The sequence below is a fragment of the Lolium rigidum genome, chromosome 2, assembly GCF_022539505.1.
Source record: "Lolium rigidum isolate FL_2022 chromosome 2, APGP_CSIRO_Lrig_0.1, whole genome shotgun sequence".
NCBI classification, from domain to species: domain Eukaryota; kingdom Viridiplantae; phylum Streptophyta; class Magnoliopsida; order Poales; family Poaceae; genus Lolium; species Lolium rigidum.
The window spans coordinates 222,644,589-222,664,424 of NC_061509.1; the positions used below are offsets into that span (position 1 = coordinate 222,644,589).

Genomic DNA, 19,836 nt, shown 5'->3' on the forward strand with positions numbered 1-19,836 from the left:
AAGCTACTTTTTCAATCTCTTCACGACCACAGCGGGGCCAAGGAGTGAAGACATCACTATGGTGTTAATCCCGAAAACTGCTAATCCACAAAGTATGAAGGATTTAAGGCCTATCAGCCTCCGCAACGTCGTCTATAAGGTGATCTCCAAAGTTATCACAAATAGATTGAAATCGATCCTTCCTAATATTATATATATATCTCCCAACCAAAGTGCATTCCTACCAGGCCGTATAATATCGGATAACATACTCTTAGCATATGAACTAACATATTTATTGCAGAAAAGAAGAAATGGTAAAGTGGGCTACGCGGCAGTAAAACTAGACATGAGCAATGCCTACAATTGGGTGGAGTAGAGATTTTTGAAGGACATGATGCTAAAATTAGGGTTTGCTAATGATTGGGTAAATCTGGTGATGAAATGTGTAACAACAATACGATACAACATGAAGGTAAACAAAGATATGGCATACATTATTATACCCCAGAGAGGACTACGCCAGGGTGACCCTCTTTCCCCCTATTTATTCCTATTATGCGCCGAGGGTTTTCGACTTTGTTGTACGAGGCTGAAAAGAATGGCACTCTGAGAGGTATCAAACTTTGCAGAGAGGCGCCAAGCGTAAGTCACCTTCTATTTGCAGATGATTCAATTATGCTCCTTGAGGCAAACGCATACAATGATCAAGCTGTCAGCTCCCTATTGGATAAGTATGAAGCATGTTCTGGACAAGTAATTAATAAAGACAAATCATCTGTTCTTTTTAGCAAGAACACAAATGAGAGGAAGAAAAAGAGAGGTGATGGATATCATGCACACATCTCATTTGAAGGATTAGAAGGGAGATATCTGAGAGTGTCATCTTACATCGGAAAGGCCAAGACAAGAACCTTTCAATACATCAAGGAAAAGAAAATCAAAATCCAGGGTTGCATGGAAAGAAAAGTTGTTGTCAAAGGCTGGAAAAGAGATTTTAATTAAGGCAGATATGCAAATTTTGGTTGAGCCAAATGTACAAAGTTAACAAAATACACTGGACGAGTTGGGAGAAACTATCAAATACAAAGAGAGTTGGAGGATCAGGATTCAGAGACCTACATTTATTTAATATGACCATGCTTGCAAGACAAGCATGGCGCCTTCTCCAAAATCCTTCCTCCCTGTGTGCAAGAGTATTAGCAGCAAAGTACCATCCAGGACGCAACATAACTGAAGCAATACCGAAGAATGGAATCTCCTAAGTATGGCGTAGCATTTTAAAAAGTGTCCAACTTCTGAAGAAAGGCATGATCTGGTAGATTGGAGATGGAAGAAACATAAACATATGGTTAGATCCTTGTGACGAGGGATCACCTCACCAATGCCTACTGATATAGGCATCCTCAATGGGCCTGCCAAAGATGGCTACCGAGTGGCATTACCAGAAGAGTAACGTAAGATAGAGGAAGGCAAGTAATCTCAAGGGTAGTAGAACTCATTGATCCAGTATCAAATTCTTGGGACATCCGCCTCATGCAACAGACCTTTAATTAATGCTGAAGATGCTAAGATAATATTACAAATCCCCATCCAGGACCAAACAAACGATTCTATCGCTTGGCATTTTGATAAGAAGGGCAATTTTTTAGTGAAATCGGCCTACAAGGTGGCCCTGGATAGTTCAGAACGAGAATCAAAATTATGGACAGACATCTAGTGCAGCAAGTAATGGTGAAATTGCAAATTTTGTTTGGAGGAAGCTTTGGACCCTACCTATGCCTAGTAAGATACTTCATTTTTATGGCATATGGCAACATACAGTTTACCTCTAAAATTAAACTAAAACATAGAGGCATGGAAGTGGATACTAGATGTCCTATTTATTTCAGGTTTGATGAAGACGGAGGGCATTGCTTCCTTAAATGCAAAATGGTGAGGAAGATAATGGTGCTCACCTCAACTTGAGCATATAAGAGCGAAACTATTATTCTGCGCCGACCTGCTTAATTTGTTTGAAGAAGTTTTCTATTTGAGTGAACAAGAAGGCATAAAGGTGTGTATCTTTTTTGGTTGGTTTGGCATGAGAGAAATAAAGCCTATGTTGATGATACAATCAGATCCCAAGATGATATATCATCATCTATTAACTACCATGTCAATGAATACAGGAAAATCTCAAGAAGCACATGATGATCCAAAAGAAGGTTTCCATCCAAAAATGGTCTCCTCCTCCAAGTGAGTTTCTCAAAATAAATACAGATGGTGCCTTTCATGAATCATCGAATTCAGGTGGCTGGGGTTTTACTGTAAGAGATGATCGCGGTGTGCTTATTTCTACAGGTGCGGGAAATCCGGAACATCTATCTGACGCCCTCCATGCAGAAGCATTAGCACTGCTATATGCACTAAACATATCTGCTCAGATGGGATGCACGTCAGTTATCTTCAAGATGGACTCCAGAATATTGAAGCAAGCCATTTCAAGTGATCAGTATAAACTGACACCATTACAGCTGAAGGTTGCCTTTACTGATGCAAAACTTAGTGTATGTTCAAGGTCATGTAACAGCACACGCACTAGCTGCACATGGAGCCTCCATGGGGAACGGTACTTATGAAACTTGGTTAGGCCATTTCCCTGACTTTGTAATGAACGTTGTAGCTGATGATTTAGTCACATGTCTGTGTAATGAAATAAAACATGTGTCTTTAAAAAAAAGAAAAAAACACCGATCATAACTGTTTAGACAAATGTGCATGCCGTCCAACTTATAGCAACATTTACGGAAAACAAGATTTTGATCGACACAACCGTCATGAAGGTCCCATATATCAATTTATCGTGCATAACTAAAATGATATTGGTCCCTCAAAAAAATTGATAATGGTTTTTGCCAAGTCCTACTCAAATATTTTAGTATTTTTCAGTCTATTAATGAAAATACAAAGAATTCAGTCTCATAAAAAACCCAACTTACACCTTATAAGAAAGTCAAGTTCATTTTTCATTAAACATGACTTGCACTTCCGTAGATAAAATCAAACTTCTGAATATCTCAATTGACTAAGGCATAGACGGACCCAAAGCATGTTGCACATTGGCATGAGAAACATGGTGTCAACCACTTCCATTAACCATCCAGTCAACATTATCTACCAGTTATTTGCACAGATATCTCGACGCATGGAAGGTTGCAGCTTACGCCACATATTTTTTCTAGAATCATTCTAAATTGTTAGGTTTTAATAGTAGAAGTGTACTAATACGAGTACACAAATAAATCTTTGGTGGAGGCCTCTAGCCCATGGGGCCAAGGTGATCGCCCCTCTATCCCGCCCCGTGGGTTAACTGTGTTAGGCAAGTCACTTTATTCTTCATGTTGCATGTACCTAGTGAGCATAAACATGACAAAGTAAAAAACAGGAACATAATAAATCTTAGAAGAAAAACATGACGAGGAGGAAAATGCTAGTACGACCCATATATTTGCGAGGCAAGGCAACTATGAGATACTATTGAGATGCAGTACAACCCCTTGTTTGGTGAATAATTTATACTCGAAAACCAAACTGTAAGATACTACTGAGATGGAATTAACCCCCCCCCCCCCTATGGCCCTGTGTGTGGTGGACGAGTTATAGCAAAAACCCAAACATTCTATTTTCTTATTTAGCTTGCCTAGCAAGTGATTGTTATCCGAAGACACACAATGATCCGGGATAAGAATCTACTCTTCATGCAGATAAGCAGGTGGAGACATCCATCTTCTCCATCGCTCTCTACAATGGTTGCATATGAGATCCCTCATGCATAGATCTGGTCCACATCTTTTGTGGGCCCTAGGGCGACACGATACTAAGATCCCTTTATTCACGGTGGCGGAGCTTCCTTGGGCCAAGGGGGCCATGGCCCTCCTACTCTATTTTTTAAAAGATATCTTCAATATTGATGCAAATTTTGAAATATTACACAAAGTTTAAGCATGATTACCATTCTTGGGTCTCTAAATAATCTTCTTCAAGCTCCGCCACTTGGTTACGCAAGAAAGACTTTAATATTATTTGTATTCCATAAGAGAATGTTACTTTGTTGTAATAGAAAATTAAAATAATCCATACGTTTGAATAGATCCATATGGCGTTGCTATGCAAATTTGATAAATTTCCTAATGGGGAATGGTTTTATTCTGCATCGGAGAAAAGAACATTCAAAAATATTGGAGTATTTTATTTTCGGTAAGAGGAATCATAGTAGAGACATGGTAGGTTGCATTTTTGCGTCATACTGTAATTACTCTAAACTATTAGGCCTCAATAGTAGCACGTTAGCATGAAGAAATTAGGAAGAGAAAGTTATATAGAGAGTGAATTTTTAGAACCTGGTCACGTTTACTCCCAACTCCCAAGATCTCAGATGTCCGCCAGTACCATACCACAAAATTATTCACCACTTCTAAAACTAACTCAAATCTTACATAAATGAGCTTAAGTTTTGGTACTTGAAATGTAGTATGCATATTTTATCAACATAATTTATAAAGATCAGCAAATTGTCATATTATTTAAAGAATGGATTTTTTTTAGAAACACAGTACAAACGTAAATGCTTACATAAACGCGCATATGCTCGCCCCTATAAACGCGCGCACACACACCCTACCCCTATGAGCACCTCCGGAAAGACTGAACCGGCGAATTGGATCTTGAAATTGACGAAGTCACCACAGGCGCCTCGCTGTCGACGGGGACGCCGCCTTCTACTGAATGAATATTCCGCCTTTATGAAACACACAGATGTCAAACCTGTGATTTGAACTCTAGTGGACTGGGGGTGCAACCACCCTCCTGACCACCCAATCTCAGGTTGGTTCTATTGGAGAATGGACTTTGTACACACGCATGGAGTAAGTGTATTTTGGACCGTTGATTTCTCCATCGAGATTCCCACTCGCCATGGTAGGTGGAAAAATCACTCTCTCTTTCTCCTACTTTCATCCAAACCTCAAATAAAACGAACGTGACAGAAGCACCCGTAAGTATTTACCTGTTATTTGATAATAATTTACGTGGGTTCAAGGTTTTATAAAAATCTTAGAAATGCATTTTTCTACAACAACAAAAACATCAAAGACATTTTTCCAACCAAAAGTGGTAGGCTAGATATGAAACCCAATGAAAAGAAAAGGAAAGTCAAAACAAGAACAAGATGGAAAAAGAGAGTAAACTAATATTATAACATATGGATCGCTGGTCTTCATGCAGTCCTATCAAGAGCCAAGACTTTAGGTACATTTCAGTCCTCGTTTTTTCTACTAAGTTCAAGAAAGTTTGTGCAATATAAAGTATGTTTCTTATTTACATTTTCAGTGGCTCGGATTTTGATCTGAACGTCCCCAATTCCCCATAACCAAATCATATTTTTGAGTTATCATGGATTTCATGGAGTTGACGCAATATAATTATACAAAATATAATAAACTGTCTATGCTTACAAGAAAAAGTGTCTACAAGGTTGACGACTACTCGCATTTCTGCATTTCTAAAGTTCTAGTACTATAAGTGTGTGAGTTGCCGTCTAGCACTAGCAAGAAAAGGGGAGTGATGTTTTCGCACATGGGAGCGTATGCTCCCTTTATTTTGAAATACATGTTAGATACATTTTAAAATGTCAAAAAAATTGAAATAAAAATTTTGCACGTACATCTTCATGTGTGTTATCACCAGAATTTGACCGAGTCAGAGGTGGGCCGCGATCAAGATGGACGTGAAGAGATATATATAGAAGGAATACGTGAATCGGCCTTTTATACCAAGTTGGGTTTAATTGCCCGTGTATCTGTAACATATTAGATCGCATCTTAGTTTAGAAGTTAGAATCTTACTCGTGCACGGTTTGGTGCACGCCCACATTAGAAAGTCCCCTGGACTATAAATATGTACCTAGGGTTTATGGAATAAACAACAACCAACGTTCAACCACAAACAAATCTCGGCGCATCGCCAACTCCTTCGTCTCGAGGGTTTCTACCGGTAAGCGTCATGCTGCCTAGATCGCATCTTGCGATCTAGGCAGCACAAGCCTGCCTACGTTGTTCATGCGTTGCTCGTATCGAAGCCTTTTTGATGGCGAGCAACGTAGTTATCTTAGACATGTTAGGGTTAGCATTGTTCTTCATATTACATGCTTTCGTAGTGCAACCCTTGCATGTCTAGCCGCCCTTACACCAATCTTAGGTGTAGGGGCGGCACCCCGCTTGATCATAGTTTGGTAGATCTGATCCGTTACGATTGCCCCTTGTTCTACAAGGATTAGTTTAATATCTGCAATAGTTAGGCCTTACAAAGGGGGGGAGGATCCAGCGGCACGTAGGGTGTCGTTCGTTGGCCCTAAGCAGGATGTTCCGAGGATCAACCTCGTGTTGGTTTTTAGGCCTTGTTTAGGATCGGCTTACGATCACCGTGCGTGGCCGCGAGGCCCAACCTGGAGTAGGATGATCCGATTATGCGGTGAAAACCCCACATCGTCGTAGATCTCATTAGCTTTACCTTGATCAAGCGGGACCACCATATATTCGGACACCTCGTCCGAATCATGGGTGGATCGGCTCTTTGAGCCGATTCACAGGATAACCCGAGAGCCGATCGAGGCTCGTATTTAACGTTTACGTGTGTGCCCCGCAGGAAACTAAGCGAGGCATCATCCACACCTTCCTGACCAGGTATAGGTCAGGTGGCACGCCCTTGTGATAAACATCGGTGCGTGCGACCAGGAGGCTTTGCGGGCCGTCGCTCTGAGGGACTATGGCCAGCCGCAACCCTAGTTGTTCCCGGCTCTACGGTGTTGCCCGTCTCTGCCCGCCAGTGGTTTTCTGACGTCAACACATTCTGGCACGCCCGGTGGGACCGCCTTCGGCATCCGCAACATCGCCATCTACATCCGAGATGGCGGAAGACACTCCGGTCACGTATAAGGATCTGCCTGATGAGCTCAAGAAGAAGTATGACGAGATCAAGGCAACCCTCGAAGCCGAACTCATCGGCTCCTTCCACCGAACCCGCTCCCATGGCGTCAGGTGGAAGGGTTTCACGCCTGAAGGCGCGCTCGATGGAGTGGACCCGTCCGCCCCGTCGAAGAACGCACCAGGTCGGCTGCGGCGAGGAGATCAACTACATGGTGGCTCATTCGCTGCACCGCCACTCGAGAGCCTCGGTGAACACCTTGGAGCGTGTCGCTCCGCGCGTCGTCCGAGGAAATCATGAGTCACCGGTACTCCCCGTCGGGACCGGCTCCGGGGACTTTCAAAGGAGAGATGCCGCTCCGGCCCCAGCCGTTCGCATGGGTAGCACCGGAACTCGCCGAACTCATCGGCATACGTCGTCTACAAGATTGGTGGTGATCCTAGTGACTACCAATTCCTGCCCGAGCCACCTAAGGAGATCCCGCACGGATACGCGTGCGCATACGTGCCGGACCGCAACGCCCGGGCGCTCTCGAACCAGGCTGCAATAACGGCGGCCTCCGGAACGGCAGGAGGAACGTCGGGAGCCGATCCCGAGAAGCGGTCGTGGCTGGCCAAGTACGCCGCCCGACAAACCTCCAAAGCCCAGCTCCTGCAGCTTGGCTTAGAACCGGAAAAACAAGCATGGCTGGTTAAGTATGCCACCCCGGCGAATCTTCGGGGTTCGACACCTTCAGCCATCACAGCGGATCAGATTTGTGCAATTCGAAAGATCGGTTCGGCATGATGCCGAAAAGGAAGGCGTTCGGCTACACCAAGCCGTACCCCAACAGCTACGAACCGATCCCGCTGCCACCCAAATATCGGCTCCCGGACTTCACAAAGTTCGGTGGATCGGACGGGTCCAGCTCCATCGAGCATGTGAGCCGATATTTGGCACAGGCTGGGCACGATCTCGGCGTCGGATGAGTTGCGCGTGAGGTTCTTCTCACGGTCCCTCACAGGATCGGCTTTCGGGTGGTACACATCGCTACCACCGAACTCCATCCAAACTTGGAAGCAGTTGGAAGAGCGAGTTCCATGAACAAGTACCATTCGAAGCTTCCGAGTCTAGCATTGCCGATCTAGCACAACTACGTCGAAGCGCGGAGAAACCGTGACGGAATACATCCGGCGCTTCAGGAATCTTAGGAACCGATGTTATTCGGTTCGTATAACCGAAAAGGAAGCGGTCGAGTTGGCGGTAGCGAGGCCTTGCAACACAGCTCAAGGACATGGCCTCCCAAGCAGATTATCCTCGCCGGCGCACATGGTTCGAAACTTTCAGCATATGAACAGCGCCACCCGGACCTGTACCAAGACAAGTTCAAGCGTGCGGTAGCCCCGGTTGATGCGAGAGGAAGACGAAGTTCTCGCGGGAGACCAAGAAGTAGCAGTGGCTGAGTGGACTCGGGGAGGAACCCCCGTGTCCTGCAAATGGGTAAAGCCACCAGGCCCGCCTAGGGGATTTGATTTTGACGTGACCAAGACTGAGCAAATTTTCGACCTCCTACTCAAGGAAAAGCAGTTGAAGATACCTGAAGGTCTCAAATTCCCCACGGCGCAAGAGCTGAATGGAAAGCCATACTGCAAATGGCATAACTCGCTCTCCCATGCCACCAACGACTGCAGGGTGTGGCGTCGGCACATCCAAGCGGCGATAGAGAACGGGCGTCTAATTTTCAACCAGTACGCCATGAAGGTCGACACACACCCCTTCCCCGCCGTAAACATGGTGGAGTATGCTTGCCATGCGGGGTGCCAGCCGGGTTTCTGTGCAATATCAACATGGTAGATCTTGGACACCACGCCGGCAAGGATGGAGATGAGGGCAGCAGCTCTCATAGCAAAGATACGAGAGGAAGCCGCTCCACGCGATCGGCTCCGCCAAGACGGCAAGCGCTACGTAACAGAGGGAGAAGTGAAGAACATAAGATATCAACGACCTCTCTCTGATCACCTCCTCAACAAGTATGTGAGTCAGTACGACCAACGCCGACGGTCCAGCGATGATGATGAAAGAAATCGTCTGGCTAGAAGACATCGTCGGCATAATCGCGATGAGGAGGAGCACGAGCGTTGCGCCAAGGGAAAGGCAAGGGAGCGGGACGACGAGGACAGACACTGGGATTGTCCCTTCTTCGAGCACTCGCTGGGATTCAGGAATGAGCCGATTGCCAACAATCGGCAATTGCCCGGAATGCAACCGGAAGAAGAAGGAGGCAGCCAACGTGTCCGTGTTCGAGCGCTTGGGACCTCTCCCGCCACGGAGCAAACGAGCTGAGTCCCCTCGGTTGGAAGATCTCGAAGATTCGGAAGACGAGGGAGAAGAAGAAGACGAGCACCACCGGCCAAGATGGTGCCCCGACGGACTCAGCCGTTCCCGAAACGCAGGGTTCAACGATTGCGCGGCCTCGGAAGAAGCCGAGAGGTTATACTTGCATACATTGAGGAAGGCAAGGCCCGATCCGGCTGCGAAGGTTCAGCGAACCCTGGATGAAGAGGGTTGTCCACGAAAAATGGAGTGGCGCCCCAAGCAAAGGAAAGCCGATGATGAAACATCGGCTGGCACAAACATGGTGCTCGTTCTTCCGACGAAGCTCGGTGCTCCACGGTTACACGATACATCCAAGGTGGACGACGGCAAGCGCACCAACATGATAAAGTCGAGAGATTGGGCTGGTTTTGTCTACCGGCCCGAACGAGTAGCAAGAGCACGTCAAGGAGCAAACATGGCGAGGCTGATCCTTGTGATCGGCCCCAAAAATTTATGAAGGAACTTACAAAACCTTCACCGAGCAAGCAACGTGGAGGCCGATTCCAGCAATCGGCCAAAATTATCCTCACCCACCATTCTGCCTGGGTTCAACATGTTATCTAACAGAGCCGATACCATCAATTCTCTTGACAGAATCGGCTCGGGGGGGCACCCCGGAGGATAGAACACGAGGATATGCATTAGAAGCGTCTCATCCTTTGGTGATGGGTATTGAAACATTGGGGGCCAATTAAGAAAATCGGCCAAATAAAAACAAAAAAAAATCTGAAAATTCGAAAATTTTCGAGCACAGCCGATGCAGCAGACATCGACTTAGGATATAAAAGCCGATGCATGGCCATCGACTCAAGAGGAATAACTAATACGATCAGAGGGTCAATGGAGCACGAAGAGGGTTTTAATGAAAGAACTCCTTAATGGAGTAGCTTAAGAGCTCGGATCCTCTCTTCAAGGACAAGACCAAGAGCAGACTCGGACGTGCGGATCAGGTCAAGGATGGATTGCATCGGATCCACCGAAGGAAGGGAGCCGATCCGGCCGGCAAGAACCGAAGGAGCTCGGGGGCAGCTCACCTTGAAGGCTTTCGCTTTGAGAAGCCGATTCATGTTCAAATCGGCTGGCTCTGCATAAGAAACTCCCTCGGACATGATCAAGACCAGGTCCATACAGCCTAATTTGCGTATCCTCGTCTCCGTTTTGCCTTGGCTGAGACTCGGGGGCAACAGGCCTGGTAGATGCTCTATTGAGGAACCGATTGAAGTATCATCGGCTGATCTTCGTTGCAACCTTCTTCACGAATAATAAGCACTTGCTGAGAGGGATCGCTGAGACCGGTGGAAGAAATTTAAGGGCTCTCTTGGAGGTCCCACAGTATCTACCGGAAAGAGAATCATCAGTTGAAGAATGGAAGGGTAAATGTCGAAGGACCGATGCGTTGCTATCGGCTCGTTACGCATTGGCAAAGGGGACGAATCGGCAGGATCAGTACAATGGACAATCAGCTAAATTGTCCTGAAAGAAATCGGCAAAATCGGATTGGGGAAAGTTCTTCATTGATTGATTTCTTACATAAGGAGCTGATTTCTCCCAAAAGGAAGCACTAGGGGATACATGGCCCCACCTCACGCTACTCGGTCCTATGCTAGATGTCCTATCTATGGGCCGTCGCTGCCCTCGCCGTCGCCGTCGTCACCGCCGTCGGCGCTACTCCCGGCAGGCTCGTCGTCGCTCCAATGGCCGCCGACCGGGCCTTCGTTGTCCTCGTCTTCTTCGTCAGCATCACTGTCGAAGTCGCTGAGGTTTCCCGGCCAGGGGCAGAACCGCTTGGCCGGGGGCTCGTCGGAGGAGGTGTCGTCCTCCTCCTCCTCCTCTTCTTCCTCCTCCTCCTTCTCGGGAGAGGAGAAGTCGCAGGAGAAGCGATCGTCGTCGCTCTCCTCCTCCGCTGTCCCATCGACGAGGAAGCGGAGGTCGCTTTCCCCGTCGGTCAAGGACTTGTCGTCCTCTGACCAAAGGGAGAAGTCATGGCTAGACTCCTCCCCGGCCGCAATGGCGCGACGGGTGTTCGCTGCGTGGACCTCCGCAGGGCTCGGCTCCGGCGTCGGCTCGCGAGACGAAGAGGACTGGGCGGAAAGGTCCGATGAAGCAGAGGAGGAAGAGGACATGGTGGCACAGGAGGGCTTTTGGAGTACCAATGCGAAGAAGATGCAGGAATATAACTGTGCGGAGCGGTTAAATAAAAGGGGATATAGTGGAAGTTCAATGCCACAGCAGTTTCCGAGGAAGTGGTGCCTAAAAAAAAGCTGTCGGGTCACGCGGAGAAGTTGAGAAGGCGGGGCATCATGATGACGGATATCGCAACGGTTCGCCACGACATGACCCGACGAAAGAAAGCGTAATGATTTTGGAAATGTCATTTCCAAAACCAGGGGGGCATGTGTTATCACCAGAATTTGACCGAGTCAGAGGTGGGCCGCGATCAAGATGGACGTGAAGAGATATATATAGAAGGAATACGTGAATCGGCCTTTTATACCAAGTTGGGTTTAATTGCCCGTGTATCTGTAACATATTAGATCGCATCTTAGTTTAGAAGTTAGAATCTTACTCGTGCACGGTTTGGTGCACGCCCACATTAGAAAGTCCCCTGGACTATAAATATGTACCTAGGGTTTATGGAATAAACAACAACCAACGTTCAACCACAAACAAATCTCGGCGCATCGCCAACTCCTTCGTCTCGAGGGTTTCTACCGGTAAGCGTCATGCTGCCTAGATCGCATCTTGCGATCTAGGCAGCACTAGCTTGCCTACGTTGTTCATGCGTTGCTCGTACTGAAGCCTTTTTGATGGCGAGCAACGTAGTTATCTTAGACATGTTAGGGTTAGCATTGTTCTTCATATTACATGCTTTCGTAGTGCAACCCTTGCATGTCTAGCCGCCCTTACACCTATCTTATATGTAGGGGCGGCACCCCGCTTGATCATAGTTTGGTAGATCTGATCCGTTACGATTGCCCCTTGTTCTACAAGGATTAGTTTAATATCTGCAATAGTTAGGCCTTACAAAGGGGGGGAGGATCCAGCGGCACGTAGGGTATCGTTCGTTGGCCCTAAGCGAGGATGTTCCGAGGATCAACCTCGTGTTGGTTTTTAGGCCTTGTTTAGGATCGGCTTACGATCACCGTGCGTGGCCGCGAGGCCCAACTCGGAGTAGGACGATCCGATTATGCGGTGAAAACCCCACATCGTCGTAGATCTCATTAGCTTTACCTTGATCAAGCAGGACCACCATATATTCGGACACCTCGTCCGAATCATGGGTGGATCGGCTCTTTGAGCCGATTCACGGGATAACCCGAGAGCCGATCGAGGCTCGTATTTAACGTTTACGTGTGTGCCCTGCGGAAACTAAGCGAGGCATCATCCACACCTTCCCGACCAGGTATAGGTCGGGTGGCACGCCCTTGTGATAAACATCGGTGCGTGCGACCGGGAGGCTTTGCGGGCCGTCGCTGCGAGGGCTCGGGGCCAGCCGCAGCCCTAGTTGTTCCCGGCTCTACGGTGTTGCCCGTCTCTGCCCGCCAGTGGGTTTCTGACGTCAACAATGTGCTACGCGCTCACAAAGTTGTTTCTTGAAAAATCGGCATATCATGTGGCGTGTGTAAAAAAACAAAATTCGGTGCTGAAACAAAGACTTGTCACAAGATAAATTTTCTTTTTTTCGCTTCGACTACAAAAAATATCATTTTTTCGTGAAACTTGACGAATACACATATATTATGAAGATGTACACGTAAAAAAAATTTCAAAATTTTTAATAATTGAAAATATGTTTTTATGGTAGAGGAATCATACGCACCCGGGAGCCGAATTGAGTTTCTCCAGAAAAGTATATACTCACAATAAAAGAGGGCAGACTGGCAACAAAAGTCCATATCTTCCTTTCCAGTTTCTCGAGCAAAAAAAAGCAATAACCTATACTCCCGTCCCGCACCGACGTCAGCGGGGACGACTCGGAACCTTCTAGGATCTTCCAAGCGCGATGGATCTCTGGGAGAGGGCCCGGTCCTTCGCCGGCGAGGCGGCCAAGCGGTCGCAGGAGCTGTCGCTGGAGGCGGCCAAGCGGTCGTCGGTGCTGGTGTCGGAGACGGCCAAGAAGTCCAAGGAGATCTTCTCGGAGACCGCCACCAAGTCCCGCGAGATCGCCGCGGAGGCCACGAAGCAGGCCGACCTCCTCGCCGGCCAGATCATGCACCTCGCCTCCGACATCCCCGTCCCCTCCATCCCGCCAATCTCCGCGATCCCGCCCCTCCCCTCCGCGGCCGAGTCGGCGCCCGACGCCGCCGAGCTCGAGCGCTACGGCATCACCGAAGACCTCCGCGAGTTCGTCAACGGCATGACCATAAGCACCTTCCGCGACTTCCCCTTGCAAGGTGCGGTTTACTAACGGTTGGGTTTTAGGGGATCCGAGGCGCTGGATTGACTGATAGGATTTTGGTTTCGCAGATGAGCCGGAGATGTCGGATGTGCCCACGGTGTCGAATGTGCGTCAGGATCTGAACGAATGGCAGGCTAGGCACGCCACTCTTGTCCTCTCGGCCGTCAAGGTTTCGGATCCATAACCATTTCAGTCATTGGGTCTTTTGATGCATGTAATTCCATGGGGGATTGGGTTCTGTGGCTCCATGGATAGAGTGGTGATGAATGTATCTAGTTTCGAACAATCCAGAGCGCTAGAGTGATAATTATTCTGGAGAATAGATTAATTTCTGATTGCTGTGATAGTCATAGCTAACTGAACAATTAGTATATTGCTGACTAATCAACACCTGGGGAATGCCAATATGATTGTGTTTACATTTCATACTTCTCACAGATCAGAATGTGCTCTAGATAAATTTCAAATGTATTTCGGTGTGATATTAGGACCAATAGATGGATGTATCAACAACACAAAGTTTTCAAAATAAAGGTTGTAAAATTGGCACATCTTAATTGGGTTTAACATCTTTAAGATGGGTTTGCATAGACGAAAGGATAAAATATTGGGAAATTCGTGACACTTGAAAACTAAAAGGTCTAAAATGAAATGTATGAGTTCTTGACACAACATAAGAAGGCATATCGGCCATTTGTCAAACTTAAAGTATGTGTCCCCTGGTAAACCAATTATAGGGTAACCAGAGGTTGAATAGAATTTTAACATAACATCAAAGAGAGGTGCAATACTATAGTTATATATGATAAAAGTATGCTGGTTCAAATTGTGTTAGTGCCCATTTTTCCATGCGCTGGTTGTTATCAGTGTCATTTTCGAAGTGCGGTATTTCTACTATTTAGGAAGTACTGTTATTAAGATTGCTCTCTGTTTGTGATGAATGCTGAAATGAACACTGATCTGCATTTGTAATCAATAAGCTGATTTTGTTAGTCAAATCAGACTACCCTATCAGAAGTTTAGAATGGTTTTCCATTCACCTTCGCTTCTTTAGGACTGTAGTTTGATGAGATCTTTAAGTCTTTTCCATTCTATTATTGGTTACTACAAGTTGCTGGGCCAGTTTGCGGAGTCTCCATTGAGCTAGTCATTTATTATCATGTTAACATGCATGGTTAACCTGGTCATTGGCTCACTGCTATCCATTTAAATTCTGCAAGTGCCCAATTTTGTATTTTGTTCACATTCTTAGTATTGCTATCTTATATCCAGGAAATTTCAAAGTTCAGATATGAGCTGTGCCCACGATACATGAAAGAGCGTAAATTCTGGCGAATTTATTTTTTGCTAGTAAACAACTACGTAACTCCGTAAGTCTTCCTACTATTTTTACTTATTTTTAGCTCATGTTATTGCCAATCCTAATACATATTCTGGTCATTGGTCAGTGTCAAACTTCTGCATCATAAGTTTATCTAACAGAATGGATGCCACGTTGCCTCGTAATACCTGACTTGTAACGGTCTTTGAGAAGAACATGTTTTATACTTCTACTAAAATGTGACATGAATAGTATAGAACTTTTGGACTGATTATTTCTTCGAAATACACAAAATAAATATCTATCAGAATGGTTTGTTCAAAGGTGGTTGATTCCAATCCAACCCGTAGGTTGCATATTGGGATTGGAACAATCTTTTAAACCCTAAAACCTGGATGGTTTGCCATTTACCCTCAGTGTCAAACTCGTTTAAGGCATTTAAAAGTTATTCTGATTGCTCTGGTCACAGATCTTTAGTTTGTGAAATTCCATCGTTTCAATAACCAAATAGCACATGTATTTGTGAAACTTCCTCTGGTTCAGTAACCTAGTAGAAGACATGTATATTGATAAATGAATCATGCTTGCAAGCAGTGATTATCTAGTTGGTGCCACTTTGTTTTGGTGACATAACATACTTCCCATGCCTCATGCCTACATATATGTATCCATGATAGGTAGCAGGAACAAGGATGGATCTTATAGCCTAGTGTAATACTACATAAAATTGAAATCGTGAACAATCATTTTCTAGTTAGTTAAATGGTTTGCTTTTCAAGTACTACATATTAAACAATTAGATTGAGCATCATTTTCTTGCACACTACTGTTGATCCTCGATAGCTTATTGACTTAAATGTTACCTTAATAGTTATGAGATGAAATATTTTGAGGAGCTGAAAGTGAAAGCCGAGGAGGAAAAAATTGTTTCTGAGAAGGAATTATCACAGACCCCACAAGCTACCACTTCACCAGAACAGAAAGATACAAAAGTGCCAAACAAGACGTCTATCTCATCAAGTCGAGAGCAAGATCTAGATGTTTTTCTTCTCGGAGATTTGGGCAGTGATGACGAGGGTCCTGGTATGCTATTCACTTTCCTGTACCTGATCCATCTCATTAGTCATTAGGTACTACATGCTCCTGCATTCTTATATATGATTTTTTTGTCATTACTTACAGATGATGGTGATGATGATGGGCTAGACGATGACTTCGATAAGATAGATGGTGCAACAGTAAGTACACCTCCTTCCTTAAACCAGATACTGTCACTGACCGAAGTTTCTAAGATGGTAATCACTCTAGGGTTTCATACATATAGTATGTAGTTTTGTTGTGCAGTTACAGAATTGGACAAATAGAGCTTTTGCACACTTTCGTTAATCCATGAACAGAATCTAGGTATGTAGGCACATGGATCGGAAAAGAATCAATAGAAGGAGAATCGGACGATATCTTTCCTTAAACAAACAAAAAGCAAAAGAACGAGAAAACAGAAATCATGATCAACTAAGTCCTCTCGATTGGTTGCTTAAGAATAAGAAAGAAGAATCTTATGGAAATAGCATGACATAAGGTTTGATCCTACTCATGGGGATTCCCTAAATATCCCATTCCAAAAATCGAAACAATCGGGACTTTTTGGACATTGTACATTTAGAATTCCTTGTTCCAGTGCCACTAATGATATGAAGTGTGCTAATCATTACATGATTTCTTGTTGTGTTGTGGTGGTATACAAGAAAAGCATATGCAGCTGGAACCATGTATCTCGACTTTTGGTAGTGGGGGTCTTGAATCTATTTGACTTAACAGCTACCAGAACTCTAGTGCTCTCCCACTATGCTACATAGGCGTCTCTTCTTATGTTGTGGAGCACTTCCGAGTTTGACGTGCTTAAGGCATATAAGATCTTCTTTTTCCAGCTGTATCATGTATGGTTCATGCTAACAGGGAAACTCTTGCTTTTGCAGGGCTTAGAAAGTGACGAGGACGACGAGAAGAAGCCAGCAGCAGGCAAGGCTGAAAGTGGGAAGGAGTAGCTCTGGTCATTTGCGATGATGCTTTCCTTAGTATACACAGGTGGGGTTGATGATGATGAAGGCGCGAGTGCACAGCTTGAATTCCAGCTGCCACTGTAAATTAGAATGTTTACATATTTGCTGTCTCCTGATGAAGCTATGCTATTCTTGTTGTGATTGAAGTCTATAGAACGGTTACTCCTGCTCTGCCTTTTTTTTTTGTCTAGGGTGTTTCAATTCTTCCTACGCAGTTATTCTTTAGAGCGGTGAACTAAACAGAGACCGGATTGATTTCTCTGTCAAATAAAATACCCCTTCTATTCCACAAGAGCATTTCATGTATCATGAAGGTTTTTGTTATAACTGAAAGAATGTCGAGTTTTGTTGGAAAGAACATATGTGTAGAATAATAGTTTGCACTCTAGTATTAGGGCGCGCTGCATTACTGTTACGTTCTACTGCCTTCGTTTGAAAATGTATGAAGATGTAAGATGTTGAAGTATTTTGTTTGGTTCATCCACTTTAGTTTGTATCTAGTTTATTTTTTTGTTTGTATCTTTTTTTCGTGTGTAGGTATATCCAGTCTATTTTAAAATAGAGTACCTAAAACAAAACATCTTACATTGATGCTAATGTTCAATAACAGGGTATAAAAAACAATTCAAGTTATAAATTTCGAAACAAGGAATCCCAGAGACAAAATTTACAAGTTTGTAAATACTACCTCCGGAAATAAGGCGTCTTCGAATTACTTTAAATATATAAAAATCATTTTCAATACAAATCCAACAACGCTATTTACATCTAATATAACCAAAATTTTGTTGCTATGATAGGTCAAAGTATAAACAAATTTACCAACAGTTTGGACTTGTACATGGAGGGTCGGCCAAAACGAGCCAACCCTATTAATTCCCAGAAATTATGTCGGCCATATGTCTTGATAGCCATACAGCACCCATCAGCTAAGGATGGACGTGGCATACATAGCCAACCGACCCTTTTTGAGTTGCAACAACCGCATGCCGCTCCTATTTGTAGCCTTCCACTGCCCGCGCTTCTCCTTGCCTCCCCGAGGTGGGATTATTCACCACCGCTCCGGTGCCGCGCGGGGCATCCAGCACGGGTGCTAATGGGCCGAGCTTCTCTCTCCCGCAAGGTTAGATAGCCCATAGCCCATGAGTTGTTCTCTTTGCATTCTACGGCCCAGAGATTGCTTTTCTTTTTTAGCCGTGAAACCCAGTGACATATACCGCTTCATGGAGCGTAGAAGATCACACGCACACACGCTTGGTTTTTTTCTTCCGAAATGTCCACTAATTTATTCATAATAATACTCAATAACGATATAAGAAAACATAAAAGTAATAAAATTTGGATAGTTTTCAGACCACCTAGCAACGATTACAAACACATGAAGGATTCGAAAAACGCGTTGTGTTCTTGACCCTCCATCATTGAAGTCAGAAAAAACTTGTCGTAGTAGAGTTTATCGTAGAAGGCAGACATGAAATCGTTGTACTAATGCCCAAAGAGCCAACGCACAAGAGCAAAATGTTGTCAGAATCGTGATTTTGAATCGGATCGGAACCTCTATGGTAGGATCGCAAACTGTAGGATCGTAACTTTTAGAATCATAAAATTTAAGATTCTACTTAGCAGAACCGTTGAATCGTTCCACTTAATTTGGATCGTAAAGTCGTAGAATCACACAGTAGAATCTTGATTCTGACAACTATGAGAGCAGCAGCCATCGTCAAGAAAGAGAAGTGTACATCAGAAGGAACGCGGATCAAATCCCGTGGGCTCCGTCAGAAACAAACATCCATGGGCCATCCAGCGGCACCAGACACATCGCGGGAACATAGGCTAGACAGAGAGGACTTTATTCCATCAAAGTCACCACCTTCACATCTTTCTAAATAGAACACAAACCGAGGGAAAAAAAAGCCAAGTTCTTCCGCCGAAAAGGACCGGAATCCACCACACCTCCAAGATCCTAAAACCACAGGAGACGAGGCAGATCAACAACACCGCCAAAAAAAGATAGGAAATCTCTAAATGTATGTATGTTGATCTCTCTCACGGCAACGAAGGGGCCTTACAAAGACGCTTGGTTGGGTAAAATAAAAAGACAGCACCGCATAAGGTATAGTGTAAACCACGCATGGTTTGTCGCTCTATAAACAGAAGCACAATCGCAAAATACAGGGTGAAACTACTCTGGCTATACGGCGTACCTCTTCTTCACGTGCCCATTCATAATTGGAACATGGTTAGTTTAACTGTTTCTAGGCAGACTGGCAGAGCCACTGATACACACACTACACCGAGTGACAAATGCTGACATATCGTGATTGTTCAGATAACTGATAACTTGTGAATGTTCAGATAACTGGAAGGTAAAAGTGGGTCTTTGCTGTTCTACCGGTTGTTGCCTTGTCTGAATATACGGGTGCTCTTTGTTCTTGCATTGACGTTTTCCTCCGAACTGTGTGTGCTACGTTCATGTGCTGGCGTCATCTACATTACGTCGCCGCACCGACTTCCGACCCGCGGATGCAGCCGTAAACTTGGCTCACCGTAGTATTTTTTTAACTACACTCTAATTCCGAATTATTACTGGTGTTTTGAATATTTTAATACAGACTACATATAGAATAAATGAGTGAATATCAAATTACATCTAGATACAAACGATTCGGAAAAATTTAGAACATCTTATAATTGGTAACGAACTTATAAGAGCTTAGTTTTTCTTTCAACAATTTGTACTGACGCCTCTTTTTCAACTG

The 19,836-nt window shown here is 44.8% G+C and overlaps 1 protein-coding gene and 1 non-coding gene across 2 annotated transcripts; one reads left to right on the plus strand and one right to left on the minus strand.

The window, feature by feature from the left end:
* Positions 1-13,202: 13,202 nt before the first annotated feature.
* Positions 13,203-17,366, plus strand: LOC124688203. Its single transcript, XM_047221916.1, has 6 exons — positions 13,203-13,691; positions 13,765-13,865; positions 14,969-15,066; positions 15,889-16,100; positions 16,200-16,255; positions 16,994-17,366. The coding sequence occupies exons 1-6, from the start codon at positions 13,301-13,303 to the stop codon at positions 17,060-17,062; spliced, it is 927 nt and encodes a 308-aa protein (XP_047077872.1). The 5' UTR covers positions 13,203-13,300; the 3' UTR covers positions 17,063-17,366.
* Positions 17,367-17,919: 553 nt separating this feature from the next.
* LOC124693919 lies at positions 17,920-18,047 on the minus strand. Its single transcript, XR_007000363.1, has one exon. It is a non-coding gene; the product is annotated as a U11 spliceosomal RNA (small nuclear RNA).
* Between the last annotated feature and the right edge of the window lie 1,789 nt (positions 18,048-19,836).

What these genes read in the sequence shown, in the direction of transcription:
- LOC124688203 (XM_047221916.1), top strand. Translation starts at nt 13,301, where the DNA reads ATGGATCTCTGGGAGAGGGCCCGGTCCTTCGCCGGCGAGGCGGCCAAG. An exon ending in CCGCGACTTCCCCTTGCAAG is followed by an intron (nt 13,692 to 13,764) that starts GTGCGGTTTACT and finishes TTGGTTTCGCAG; the next exon opens with ATGAGCCGGAGATGTCGGAT. An exon ending in TTGTCCTCTCGGCCGTCAAG is followed by an intron (nt 13,866 to 14,968) that starts GTTTCGGATCCA and finishes TCTTATATCCAG; the next exon opens with GAAATTTCAAAGTTCAGATA.